The sequence below is a fragment of the Bolinopsis microptera genome, chromosome 8, assembly GCF_026151205.1.
Source record: "Bolinopsis microptera isolate Bmic1 chromosome 8, MBARI_Bmic_1.0, whole genome shotgun sequence".
Taxonomy (NCBI): domain Eukaryota; kingdom Metazoa; phylum Ctenophora; class Tentaculata; order Lobata; family Bolinopsidae; genus Bolinopsis; species Bolinopsis microptera.
Genome location: NC_087079.1, coordinates 15,171 through 29,835, shown reverse-complemented (window position 1 = coordinate 29,835; position 14,665 = coordinate 15,171). Strand labels below are relative to the sequence as shown.

The following is a 14,665-nucleotide window of genomic DNA, read 5'->3' as shown; positions in this document are numbered from 1 at the left end:
ACATTTTAGGCCATTTGTAGAATCTTCATAAGACTTGAAAGGTATTAAAATTCAAAGGTATCATTTATTCGTTGTAAATAATTAAGCGCACGAATTACTCAAAGACTTGAGTAATGGAATCGATTTTGCAAATTATATCGATTCCATTACGATTATAGTTTGTCAAACTTGACACATGTCCCAAACATGTACCGTAGAAAATCCCCTCTTAATTCCCAGAAATAAGCTCTCTGTTAGGATGTTATATTATATGCGGTTTCTTTTTTACAAAAATATCCCTCACAATATGATCTCACAGCTGCTTCTTTGTATCGTTTTCTAATCCCAGAATACATACACTAAACACATTAACAGTATATTATGTTGTTTTTTTTAGAGGATCAAGTCCTCTATAGCTCAGGGCAGACCATATAATAGTGCTGAAGAGATAGCAAGGCTGTGCTAGCTGAGCGTTATTACACGTGAGCTATTAACGTACTTTCTCTCTGGTATTGTGCAGCTCCGTTATAAATTGGATCACCACGTCCTCAGTATTGTTGTTAAAAGCTATTAGTAAATTACTTAAGGTCGCAACATGTGTAACACTCTAATTCTAACGGTTTGGCAACGTGTTTTGGTGGATATATTACACTTTAGTATTTTGTTCTCTGTTTAACATGCTCTAGCATGTACTGGCATTATTTGAACGCCAGTTCTTGTATGTGTACATTTCTATATTATTAGTATTACCTTTTGTTATTTTGTGTGCCTTTTTGGAATCTGTATTAGAAAATGTTGAGCGTCTGGGCTGGTGTGTACTATGATTACATTGCTTTGAATTTGTATATTGAATTATATTGTATTTCAGTGCTATGTAACCAGGCGGCAAATTTGAAATGGGTTATGATGGGGTCCGTAGTCCCCACACATAGTATAATGTCCTTGTTTTACTGACTACTTCAATGAAGAACGTACATATACATATATTATATATAGCTCTGAAACTCTGGTCACGATAGCAAGTGCCTAAAGTGGATATTTCGCTCCAACTTGATATTATACGAATATATCGCAGAAATGGTTTATTTTCGCACTGACAGCCACAGAACTCCCAGCATTTTCAGCAGGTACGTTAATTCTAAGAGTCAGACTCTTAACTTGTGTGTATTTGCATGAGCATCTTGCAGATGGCGCTTTTTCTGATTCTCGCGAGAAATGGTTCTGAACGGCAATGTTGAAAACGGAAACGCCCACGCGAATATTCTTGCTATGAAAATAAATGTAGTTTTAAATATTGTAAGTTAAAAATGTATATTATGAAGCGATGGACTAGTTTAAACCTTATTAAAACTAAGAGTTTCTTTGTTGCCTCATAATATTGCAAACTTGTCACATTAAGCACTAGTTACTCGCAAAGTATTTTATATTCCTTGTGCAACTGCAACATGATTGCAACACTAACTAAGGTGCTAATTAATACTAAAAATTTAGAGTAATAACATCAGCTGTATCCCTCCCCAGAATAGGTTATAAGTTACTTATATAAGTAAGACAAAGGACTAACTTAGTTAGTCCTTTGTCTTACTTGGTGAATGATTTAATTCGCGGCATCTTAAAAATGAATTAACTCAAAACTTAGAATTCTTACCCGCTGATTTGATCATCTCCAGTCGTTTTTGCTGCTGTAGTCTCATAGATCTGTCAGCTAGGTTGTCTGAAGTAATTCAATAATTTACCTTTTATAATTGTTCACGCCAATTAGGGGCTAGTTTCTCGGTGTATTTAGAGGATCGAGCATACAGTAATTGTATAATTTTATGTCGTCTTTAAATTATTTATTTATTTATTTATTTATTTATTTATTTATTTATTTATTTATTTATTTATTTATTTATTTATTTATTTATTTATTTATTTATTCATTCATTCATTCATTCATTCATTCATTCATTCATTCATTCATTCATTCAGTCATTCATTCATTCATTCATTCATTCATTCATTCATTCATTCATAATACGTGATATTATATGTATCTACATGTTCTGGCTACTTATTTATTCTCTAAAAGCTTGACCTATTTATTTATATTCTAAATGTGTCAGAATAAATAAAATTGAAGGAAGAAATAAAAGGAAGAATTGAAATTTTAGATCTCCTTTTTGCATTAGCTTGTGGTTAGTCCTTTAAAGGTTTGATCTTGTAAAATCGGCAATTTTTATTCTCAAAATAACTTTAATTCGAGAATTTTAATGACCTTACAATTATATATATTAATATATATATATATATATATTATAACGGCGATTCCTGGAAAAAGTTTATTATATTTGCACTCCTGATGGATGGGCCCAGTAGATATGCCTACTGAAGATATAATTACTACTACTACTGGTAGCCAATCTGTTGCCTTCACGTGATGCAGTGTCTAGGTGCTTTATTGCGACGTGCAGCGAATCATGTTTGATTGGTTTAATTTGCACCTACGAAGGTTCTATTTGTCGTATAATACCTTTTTGAGATTTATGTGCTTTATTGCGACGTGCAGCGAATCATGTTTGATTGGTTTAATTTGCACCTACGAAGGTTCTATTTGTCGTATAATACCTTTTTGAGATTTATGTGCTTTATTGCGACGTGCAGCGAATCATGTTTGATTGGTTTAATTTGCACCTACGAAGGTTCTATTTGTCGTATAATACCTTTTTGAGATTTATGTGCTTTATTGCGACGTGTAGCGAATCATGTTTCAATGGTTTCATTTGCACCTACGAAGGTTCTATTTGTCTAAATATAGTATAACTGTTTATCACGAGGTCATTAAATCAATATTTGTATGTGCACACAGCTAGATGAAAATTATCATTTGTTGCTGATTGGACCCTGGTCATTAGGAAAGTTTGCACGAACTTTAGAAGATTGTCACAGGAAGAACTTTTAAGATAAGCATATGATAAATTTTCACATGTCTATAGTTCAACTAATTAAGTTTCGTTTAATAAAATTTTTGAAGCATTAAGTCGAGGGCAAATCACTCCTACTGAGTCTAGTGAGTGAGCTAGGAGGTCGCTGAACATATCATTTTAAAGCCGTATAAATTATATACGCATACCAAAAATCAAATGCGGAAAAAACAAAAATCAAAACAAAAATTTCAATTTTTTTGTCAAAAAACGAATTTTTATGGGTGTTTCTAATGACCAGGGTCATTGATTAATTTATACACCGAGGTTATGGTGCTGTGGTCTGTGGGGTTTGACTCACTTTACAACGCATTCCCATGTGATTTTTTATCTGCAAAGCCAAAAAATCACATTTCTCCCATAACTTCAAAGGGAAGCATTTTAGGGTGTTTTGTTGTTCATAACTCATATATAAATGTGCTAGTTGCGGTTATTTTGCACCCTTCAAAAAGTCACTAGCACATTCCTATCAAAATTTTAGAAAAATCAGTAAATATTAAAAACGAAAAATGTGCCTAAATTTGTTGTTTGGCTTTGAGGTCCAATAGATCAGAAGGTGAATGAGTAAAAACATTTTTGAGGGCATCAAAAACTGCGCCAGAATTCAGAGAACAATTTGATGTCAAGCATCAAATAATCCGATCTTCCCTGACTGACTTTTTGTTAAAATAAGCCTGAAAAGGACAATTTTAGCTTTTTGACTTTAAAAATTCATAACACACCAGCCTTTTTAGATACGATATCAAGATTTTACACACACCTTGACATAGATGTGAATAAACGGCGAGCAAAATTTCAACCCGATACCGCAAGAAATAATTAACTTATAGCGTCTCAACCACAAAATAATATTTTCCGAAAATTGCACTCTTAACCAGGAAATGCTCGATTACAAAAATGGGAATTCTCAAAATAATTTTTTTTGGTGTGGAAACGGTGCGCTAGAAGGTCACTGAACTGCCTATGAGGTCATTAGGTCTGGACAGATTTGGGGTATGCCCCCTTAAGGTTGGACTGGATATATTAAAATTTGTTCAGCAGTTAAAAAAATAATCGTTAGTTATTGTTATTTGGTCATGTATCTAACACTTCCCTTTACGATTGGCTGTATCCCAATTCCCAGTCAACCAGAGTTATCAATAATATTAATTATCGCTACCTGACGATAATATAATAAAGATGTCAAACATGACTCGTGAACTAATTTACTGTTGTCTGTTGTCACGGAATCACAGAGATTGAGAAGTTGTCGTCTCTTGCGCTATATACTATATATGAGCGTGTCTTAAACTCTGGTAACCTGTTGGTATCTAATAGATTCTTGACTAATAGCTCGTTTCAAAATACTGCTTTCACAGGAGCTTCCTATCTTACGCATTATATTTTTTACTGATAGCTTATATGCGTTTCTGTTACACCCAGTTCGTCCTGCTCTTATCTTGACTCGTATCCCACTTAGAAACCGACCGGTCTGGGGTCTTGGCTGCCGGACCGGAAACGGCCGGATATCAACCGGAACGGAACCAGTTTTGTGGAAACACTAGTCCATCGTGTTCAGCGACACCGATTAAAACATGAAGAATTAAACTTTAAGATTACAACTGAACGACAGTTAAGTTTTTATAAATACTTCGACGTATGCACAGGGACAGTCCCTGTGCATACGTCGAAGTATTTATGACAGGGTGGGCGAAAAGTCAGTGGACATACGTTGGCCTTAATAGCTCCGCCGTGTTTTATATTTGAGAGCTGTTGCTTTGCAGATGGCATACTTAACTTACTGGTTTCCGTAGTCAAAATTTGAAAATTTGAATATTTTAGACCACGCTCATTCAATATTAAAACAACTATATTGTTTTCTCTGAACGTGCTGAACGTCTAATTGTTTCATAGACGGTAGATTATTAAATGTTGCATATGATGAAAACATGAGGCAAAACGGATTAGAAATGACGAAGTTATCAAGCATTTTCTGTATTTCGTCTATTAGGTAGACCAATCACCTGATCACACGTAATGAATAAACTCGTTATGCTTCATATCTCGGTCATCTGAGAAGCTACAGTTCTAATCTTTTCAGGACAAACGTAATTCGAATGGCCAAACACAATCCAATAAAATTTAGCTCGATCCGACTATCCAAACTATCAAATAAATGCAAAAATGAACCTTAATTTGAAAAAAATGAACTCGAATATTTTTCGATTTGACAAATTCCTCGAACCAGTGGTGGTAGTAAGTCATAATGCATACCAAAAAGAATTATTTCAATTGGGCACTCAGCGACTGAGCTATTAGGGCCAACGTATGTCCACTGACTTTTGGCCCACCCTGTACTTTCACCACTTAGCGAATACTCAGAGCCGTGCACAGGATTTTTGAAAGAGGTAGGTGAGCAACCGGCGCGAATCGCCGGATCCGAATAGAATGCCGCGAGCGAAGCGAGCTGCGGCAGGGGTCTGGGGGTGCAGCCCCCGGAAAATATTGTTACTTAATTAGGCGCTAAACCAACAGGATATCAATACAGATTATAACATTCTACTATTTTCGAGAAGGTTCAAGAATCAAGACAGTTGATAAAACACTCGGTGATATGTAATGTCCGTATTGGAACATTATTTATTTAATTAGTCGCATTGTTTTATGAATCTGGGGAAAAATTTTGACAATTTGTAGTGTTCCCGTTTGTTGCGACAAATGTAAACTATTTGGTACTAACTACTAGTTCGTGATATCCACAATTCTGATGACCCCTCTAGCTTTTCTGATGCTAGTTAAAGTTTTGATGTGTTTGATGTCATTCAATCTTTTTATGAACATTTAAAAAATCATTCCTTACAATTTCATGTTGCTTTACATTGTAAAAATGCTAGGTTCAAATTTCAAAAAGGGGGAGGCGACCACCTGCGTCGCCTCCCCCTGCGCACGCCCATGTGACGGCTGCCACACTTTGGGGCCGGAGTGATATGATCCACCATATACGTCATCAATTAATTAACATGCAAGCTTGAAGCTTGTGGCGTATAATTAGTGATGTGATCCATGGATTGAATATAATTGACCTAGAAATGGGCTAGATCTGGGGTAGAGTTCATATGACAACTCAAAACGCAACCAGAGCAGTACCAGTGTCAGTTGGACAATTCTGGTCAAAGAAATACTTAATCACACTCGTGATCACATCCTCTGAAACCGTTGAGGAACTTGGAGAAGGTAGGCATGACTGTTGATAGAATGCGATACTACTACCTTCTATCACCCAATATTTATACCTAGAAGACCAGATCGGCTCACTCCCCTTGCATGCCTTTGACACGTACGTCTCACATCCCTTGATACGAGAACCCCCCTTTAGCAAGAGCTCCCGTCCCTTATGTGATCTACGAGTCGAGCAGTCAGATCATGTTTACTTCTTAATGTACAGCTATGATTTACAGAATTGACATGTAAACTCTACCCCAGATCTAGCCCATTTCTATGTCAATTAAATTAAATTCAATCCAACGATCACATCACTAATTATACGTCACTAATTAGTGACGTGATTTGACCCCTCTTTGGGGGCCGGATCAGTTTCCGGTCCCAAAGTCTTCCAGCGCATGTGACAGCCTACTTCTATAAATTCTTGCCTTATAAGTTATAATTTCTGGGTTCGTTGACCAGCTTTTAAAGTTTAAACGTGTATGATTATAGTTGTACAATTAAGTAACCGTGCAGCCGTTTCCTATCCCTAATCGTATTCATAACCTTAAATTTAGCTCTAGCCTTCACTTTCACTATAAACCTTATATTATTCTACTTGTGCTCTCAGGCTCTGGAATCAGGACAGTGCCTACCATTACCACCATATATCTTCAGCTGTCACCAATGCATGATTACGTGACTAATTGTATTTATCTTATCCTCGTAAATGTTCCGTTAGTATTAATTTTTAATTGTTGTTATTTACCTGCAGATTTGATCATATCTAGACGCTTCTGTTGCTGGACTCGTTGAGAGCGCCTCTTTTTGCGCTGCAAAATGTCCTGATCCACTCGGAGTGAGGTTATTGGCACTAGACCCTCACTTCCAAACACGTTCCTCACCTGAGGGTATATTAACTAATTAGATAATTAGATGATTATATAGTGTCTTAGTGCAGTGGTAACTCAAACTCAAAGTGGTACTGGTGACTCTCTATTGTTGTTAATTGCGATTCCGATCAGCACAATATAACAATGGAAATTCTCCCGATAAACTGGGCCATACAATTAATCTAAACTATCACGAAAATTTCATGGTATTGCTTGACAGATGCATGTCTCCAGTTCGTTTTCTGAAGTAATCAAATTCTGTTACAATCCTTGCTTTTCAATAAAAATGTATCTTATTTTCCCCCTAGATTGTAGTCATTATAGACGGTAGAAACTTCTCTGAGTAATCAACACGTCAATTTGGATCACGTGAGAAGAGACGAAAAAGAGGAAGTAGAAGGATGGCGGTAACGGAGTTTAAGAGCCTGCTCGGAGATGTGGAGAAGATAGGTCCTCCGATCAGATGGCTAGATAAATCAATAGCAGCGGTCCTGATACTAGCAACAATATTCGGCACAATCGGCAACTCTCTCTCCATTGTATTCTTCACAACTAAAGCAGTTAGGAACAGAAACAGTTTATACTTTAAGAGAGTGTACCAGGTTATCAACATGGTGGACCTGTTGACTTGTATCTCCTTATTCCCTGTTATCGATGCTTTTATTGAGGACCCCGGCTACCCAGACTTCAGTTCAAAAAACCCCATATTCTTTGGGAACAGTGTGTTCTGCACAGTGTGGGGGATGCTGTGGGAGATCCTCCCCTCCTTCTCAGTCTACCTAGTAGGGGTGTTGTGCATATCTAGACTTGTGCTCCTCACTTGGAAGCGAGCTATAATGGTACCCTCCATAGTGTACCTCTTCATGGCTACATACCTTCTGATAACCGTCAGTGTAAAGATCTTCCTCCTGATGACGTATGATGACATGGACTACGAGGCCATGTCACGCTACTGTTTCCTGGTGTCACATACTGACGAGTATTTCGCACAGAACGAGATAACCACACTAGCAATCTTGATAAGTCAGCTGGCACTGCCCATTATCCCTGTCACTGTCTGCTTTGTAATCACCATGGTCATACTTTCCAAGGACAGAAACAAGATACCAAACACTAATCGAACCTGCCCGCAGCGCCAAGCTGCAATAACCGTCACCATGGTAACATTACTCTACATCTTGTTTAACATCCCGGTAGTGGTTAATTTCTCCTTCTTCCTCTACCACCTGATCTACACGGAGGGGAAATTGGAGTTCGTTGAGGTGTACTCTAACCAATACTTATTCTACTACGCCTGGCCCTCTGTCTACGTGGTGTGTGTCGCTATTAACGCAGCGCTTAACCCCTGTGTACTCTTCTGGAGGATGAAGAGGTACAGGACATTTGTAGTGAACGTTGTAGAGGGCGAATTTCGCGGCAATCCTCATGTGTTGAGCAAGCCAATTGAACCACGGGAGAGGAAAGTACAAGTTGAGACCCGCTTGTGAATCAACAGATAATGAAATTATCTGTTTTTAAACTATGGAAACCTATTGCTATGGCAACCTGCTAAATTATTTCTTTGTAAAACAGTGTGTTTGGTTCAGAATGGTAATACTATCAATCAATAACTATTATTCATTAATGATAAGCAGATAGCTGCTTATCATTACTACTTTGTGTAGCTTTTCAACGAAAGACGGTGTGAAGAATTTTTCCTGCTGTTTTGATGCTGTTTGTACATTTGGCTAATGTTTTTAATCTTTGGATTTTTAATAAGAATAGCGGGAGAAAATCAGTCTTGTTTTGTGCTGAGCTGTTATAAAAATGAATTTCATAATATCTTTGTTGTGATTCAAACTCTGTGATTCAATGTGGAACCGTGAAACAGTGTGAAAGTGCTACCGTCTGACACGGGGAAGTGTTACGGGAAATTAATCAGTATAGTACATACTTCTTCTTTATCGTAGGAGGCTGTGGTCATCATCACTATTGGATAGAGTATAATTGGAGCCCTGTGCTTACCCCGGTAAAATATTAATTAGTGGAGAAAAAAGTACATACTACAGTACGTGTAAAATCCGGATTGGAGTATTGTTTATGAGTATTGTTTATGAGTCGCATGGTTGCAAACTACATAACAAATAATTTGAGATCGTGAATACGATACATTGTAACATTGAAACGTTGAGTAAATTCCTCTTCTGATAAGAGCATTTTTCCTTGTCGCATCAAACGGGATCAATACAATTTAACACCAGAATACGTACTACAGTAGCCCACAATTAATTGGGCACTTATAAAATGTAGTCATGTAATAATTAGTAGTACTAAATATGTGCTACACCCCCTAATTAGGGATCTCTTATTGCATGTGATAATACAAGGCGTGTACAGTGTACACTCTGTGTAGAGTGTATAACTGAGTGTAGGATTACACGCACAGCTGGTGTGGCAGTTTGAGTGCTTGTTACATAAAGGAGTAGTAACTAAAGACCGTTATAAGAGATACACTAGTCCGGCTCTAGTACAGGGACAATGGACATGAAATGGAGCTACCTAGTACCTACAAGTTACAACACCTTGTACTAGAGACTTGGAGACCTTTACTAGAGACTTGGAGAGACCTTGTACTAGACACTTGGAGAGACCTTGTACTAAACACTTGGAGAGACCTTGTACTAAACACTTGGAGAGACCTTGTACTAAACACTTGGAGAGACCTTGTACTAGACACTTGGAGACCTTGTACTAAACACTTGGAGAGACCTTGTACTAAACACTTGGAGACCTTGTACTAAACACTTGGAGAGACCTTGTACTAGAGACTTGGAGAGACCTTGTACTAGACACTTGGAGACCTTGTACTAGAGACTTGGAGAGACCTTGTACTAGACACTTGGAGACCTTGTACTAAACATTTGGAGAGACCTTGTACTAAACACTTGGAGACCTTGTACTAAACGCTTGGAGAGACCTTGTACTAGAGACTTGGAGAGCTTGTACTAAACACTTGGAGACCTTGTACTAGACACTTCAGGAGACCTTGTACTAGACACTTGGGGAGACCTTGTACTAGACACTTCGGGAGACCTTGTACTAGACACTTCGGGAGACCTTGTACTAAACACTTGGAGAGACCTTGTATTAAAGACTTCGGGAGACCTTGTACTAGACACTTCGGGAGACCTTGTACTAGACACTTGGGGAGACCTTGTACTAGAGACTTGGAGAGACCTTGTACTAAACACTTGGAGAGACCTTGTACTAAACACTTCGGGAGACCTTGTACTAGACACTTCGGGAGACCTTGTACTAGACACTTGGGGAGACCTTGTACTAGACACTTCGGGAGACCTTGTACTAGACACTTCGGGAGACCTTGTACTAGAAACTTGGGGAGACCTTGTACTAGACACTTGTAGAGACCTTGTACTAGACACTTCGGGAGACCTTGTACTAGAAACTTCGGGAGACCTTGTAGAGACCTTGTACTAGACAATGGTAAGATTTTTAAAGCACCACAAATTTGAGCAAACTCGCTTTATCAGATACCACTTCACAAACGTTCAACAAAAGTTATATCAGATTATAATGTTATAATGATTAAATACCTGCCAGAATCCAGACGGACAGTTTGACATTCTCAGTACATATATCACATCCCCTTCTTTAACAGACAGCCCCTTCTCATCTGGAAAAATAGCATTAGTTCACTAGTTCAGGAAGATTCAGTGACAATATTACATATCATCAATAATATCGAGAGCAGAAAGGGAGTGTTAAGTCCTGAGAAACTAATCATAATTGTTAATTAAAGTCTGTACAGATGAACATTGAACAACTAAAGACTACAATGATTTACCTTGATGTTCAGGTGGCATAGTGCCTGAGAACAGATTAAGTGCAGTACACACACAAATGTAATCCTGTTCATCTTCATTAACGATCACAGTTCCTCCTTTCTGAAAGGAAAAGAATATAATTATTTTCTATACAACTTCTATTTGCTATAAACATTTCAATTAAGGAATCTAAGAAATTTTGCGAAGTGTTATTGATAATCAAATTGATTTGAATCATACAAACTCAGGTATTTTTGGTGACATCAGCAAAGCCTAGAACTTTCCCTAACCAAGCTTTCCCTAACCAAGCTATTAACCAAGCAGTTAACAAGTTAAAAACTCTCAGCATATTATAACAGCTCCCCAAATGCAATACTAAATATTAAGGCAGCGATACCATTCCCAATAAAATTCAAATAAAATATAATTAAAAAAATTTTATAAAATTCGTAGCTCGTAAATTTTGGAGACATCGAATAACCACATATTCTGCATAACTATATCTGTTATCATGTGAAATTTTATAAAAGTCGTAGCTCTTTAATTTTGGAGACATCGAATAACCACATATTCTGCATAACTATTATATCTGACAAGTATTGGGGGGGGGGGGGGGGGGGCCAACCATATTAAAGTATATTAAAATGTAGGATTTTTCCCGATTTTGACCCGGGGATATACTTTAATATACTTTAATATACCTACAATATACTTTAATATCCCTATCTCCTTGGAGGCCTACTTCAAAAATTGTTGCCCAAAATAAGCTTGAAATGCAATTCTTAATCTATTCCAAAAAGTTCTTGAAAAAATATTAAAAACTGATTTAGATGGAGTTATTTCAATTTTAATGAAGTCATTTTGGCTAGTATTCCGAACCGAGATATTATGTGCAATTTTCCCAATTTTGTTCATGGAGGTCTTTTTACTTAGTATCCACTATATTCAACAAACACTGAGTTATATCTTTCACATAGAGTTAGTCTCATTAAAAAATATTGAAATTTTATCGAATTTGGTCAAAAGCGAATTTGGGCAAAAGCGTATGCCCAAATATGGGCATACTTTTTAAAGCTCATAGCTCAGCCAATTTTTGACCAATCTGGATGGAAATTCATGTACTAGTCCTAAAACAGGCTTATCTTGCGAATCTGAGTGAAAAATATAGTTCATCATGTAAATCTTAACGAAGAATATAAATCTTCTAATTGTAGGTATATTAAAGTATATTAAAATGTAGGATTTTTTCCGATTTAGACCCGGGGATATACTTTAATATAGTTGCCCCCCCCCCCCCCCCCCCCCCCCCCAGTATTTAGTATAATTAATATTGAGTTTACCAAGAACCAGGGTGTGGAAACTGACCAGCACAGTAGCGGAGGGTTGCGGGTATTTAGGGTTATTTTCTATCGTCCTATCAATGTCAAATATCTTCAAATCATCCACACTTGGCTCCCAAAACCAAAGGAACGGATCACTCTGAAAGACGTACTTTGTAACACAGTTATGGAATAGTAACAGAAAACAACAATGGTAGAAGATGTTTGGTGATCATTTCCATTTTTGCCCCACATTTATTGGTGAAGATAAAGTAACATGTAAACCTAAAACTTGTAACTTCCAACTAGTTTAAAATGTTCCAATCGCAATGATAGACTACAAATAAATAACAGATTTATTTTAACAAATAACAGATTGATTATAGATAAATAAAAGATTTGTTACGTATGTGAATATTATAAAGGAAATGAGGAGAGTATAATACCCAGGTAAAATGATTCTGCCGTTTTCTGACTAAAGTGCTTTTAAGAAGTGTTAAAGACCATTAAAAAATCCAAAGTTTTCAAGCACTTTAAATGACACATATTTGACAAATCTTGGCATTTTAGAAGGTTCCAAAAGGGGATCTTTGGGAGCCTGCAATTGATTCTTTAATGGTTTCTGATAGTTTTCAGGGAAAGTTCTTGACCCAAAAAGGAAATTTGCGTTAAAGAATTCAGAATTTTAAAAGGTCTTTAAGCACATTTACCAGAAAACGGCAGAATTGCTTATAATATAACGTTACCTGCTGCATGAAAGTGGGAATACTGAGAAGTGAATCAACAAAGTGCTTTATATGAGGAAGGTGCTTCAGAGCAAAGCTTTCTGTAGTTGAGCGCTCGAATATTTGGCGACCTATAGTGAAAAGAAGTGCTGAAATCTAGTTCAAATCACAAAATAAACATTTAAAGGTTAAAGAGAATTCATTTCGCATCTTTAGTTCAGCCACCGAGCAGACATTCTATCAGCAGAAAGAGCCAACACAACAGCAAAGTATTTTGTAGACATCCATTTTAGCAGCTCAGGATTGCAATATCCAACTGAATGTGACTTTTAAAGAAGGCGAGCATTCCAAGCTCACTCACCAAGTTCATGTTTTCCTCCCCTGGCGAACTCCCCAGGAAACACTTTCCACTTAACTTGTGCTCGCTCTACGGAGCACAATATCCAATTATAATATCTAGACAAGCTATGAATACCTCACATAGCTTAAATGCTGTGCATTAAAACCCAAAAATTAATTATTCAGTAGACAATAGAAATATTTGCTCACCAGGAAGTTTAACCATGCCACCGTCTTTAGTGATAGCAGTTAACGAACAGTAAAGCTCGTACAACTGATCATAGGACCTGCAATAAAATACAGTTACTCATTATTTTATACTTTTATCCGAGCAGACATGTAAACTTTCTATTTCTCTATCATCTTCGCAATGATTACTGAGTCAGACACTAAGTTACTACAATACTGAGTCTAATGTAAAACTAACCTGTAAACTCTACGTGTGGAACTATCAGTCCACGTGACATCTATCTGATAAGCAAACTGCTTCTTAGGTTTGTGCACTTTCTTCAGATCTTCTATCAACTCCAACTCAATAATCTGCCCATATGATCGGGTGGGTACTTTACCCCCTGTCTTTGGCATTTCTAAAATATCAGTCAAGTGTTAAGACATACCATTAAATACGTGTTAGAGATGCAGGTGACAGGTGAGCCTAGTTTCAAACAAGCTAGCAAACGGAAATAGCTTTTAATTTGCCACTACCTTCACGGCATTAAATCTGACAGCTCAATCTAGGTTCTAACATATAAACTATCATGTTATATATAGATTTTGGCGCTGACGGAGATCAATCTGACAGATAGTTTTAAAATAACGCCGTACGGACGATAACCGGCGAGAAAAACAATCTAGCAAAACATGTCGCTGACAAACATGACAGGTATTTAAAATAGGAGCTCGATCAATCTCCATTTCTAAAGGCATCATGTCATCTAGTAGATTCTACTTCAATTCAGTGCAGGATGAATTTATCAGCACGTGTCATCTCGTGTCTGTAGGTGACAAGAGGAACATCAAAGCAAGCCCCTGTTGCCCGGCGTCTCATCTACCATAGATGTGACGTTGCTAACAGGGGTAAATTGAAGCTTTGTGTGCTTTTTATTACAGCCCTGCAGTAGATTCAATGCTGTATGGGCTAAAGCCGCACTGCAATGTTGTTGGCCATTAGGGGTGCCAGTCTGGGCGGTCAAGGATGTCCTAGGGTATCCCTCTTAGCTGTATCGCACAATCGCACGCGTACCCTCGGGTTTAAATAGTGTGCTCTGGGCTCGCAATTCTGTGTGGTATGGTGATGGAGGATGCCTAGGGCTAACGAAACCCCTACGCGATATAAATTCCTGCATTTCCATTGAAGAATGTGAGGTTTAGTGTCTTGTGGAGGATAACAACTATGTCAGTCCCTGTTTCGGAGTGAGCTCTGCTCCCCGTCTCACACAAGCG

The 14,665-nt window shown here is 37.5% G+C and overlaps 1 protein-coding gene across 1 annotated transcript; it reads right to left on the bottom strand.

Annotated features, from left to right (window-relative positions):
- Nucleotides 1-1,607: 1,607 nt before the first annotated feature.
- On the bottom strand, nt 1,608-13,810 carry LOC134819820 (SH3 and PX domain-containing protein 2B-like). Its single transcript, XM_063829968.1, has 8 exons — nt 13,650-13,810; nt 13,433-13,509; nt 12,905-13,014; nt 12,205-12,318; nt 10,860-10,959; nt 10,609-10,688; nt 6,892-7,027; nt 1,608-1,693 (listed from the first exon to the last, which is right to left on the bottom strand). Exons 1-8 carry the CDS (start codon nt 13,805-13,807, stop codon nt 1,608-1,610), a joined length of 861 nt encoding a protein of 286 aa, XP_063686038.1. The 5' UTR covers nt 13,808-13,810.
- Between the last annotated feature and the right edge of the window lie 855 nt (nt 13,811-14,665).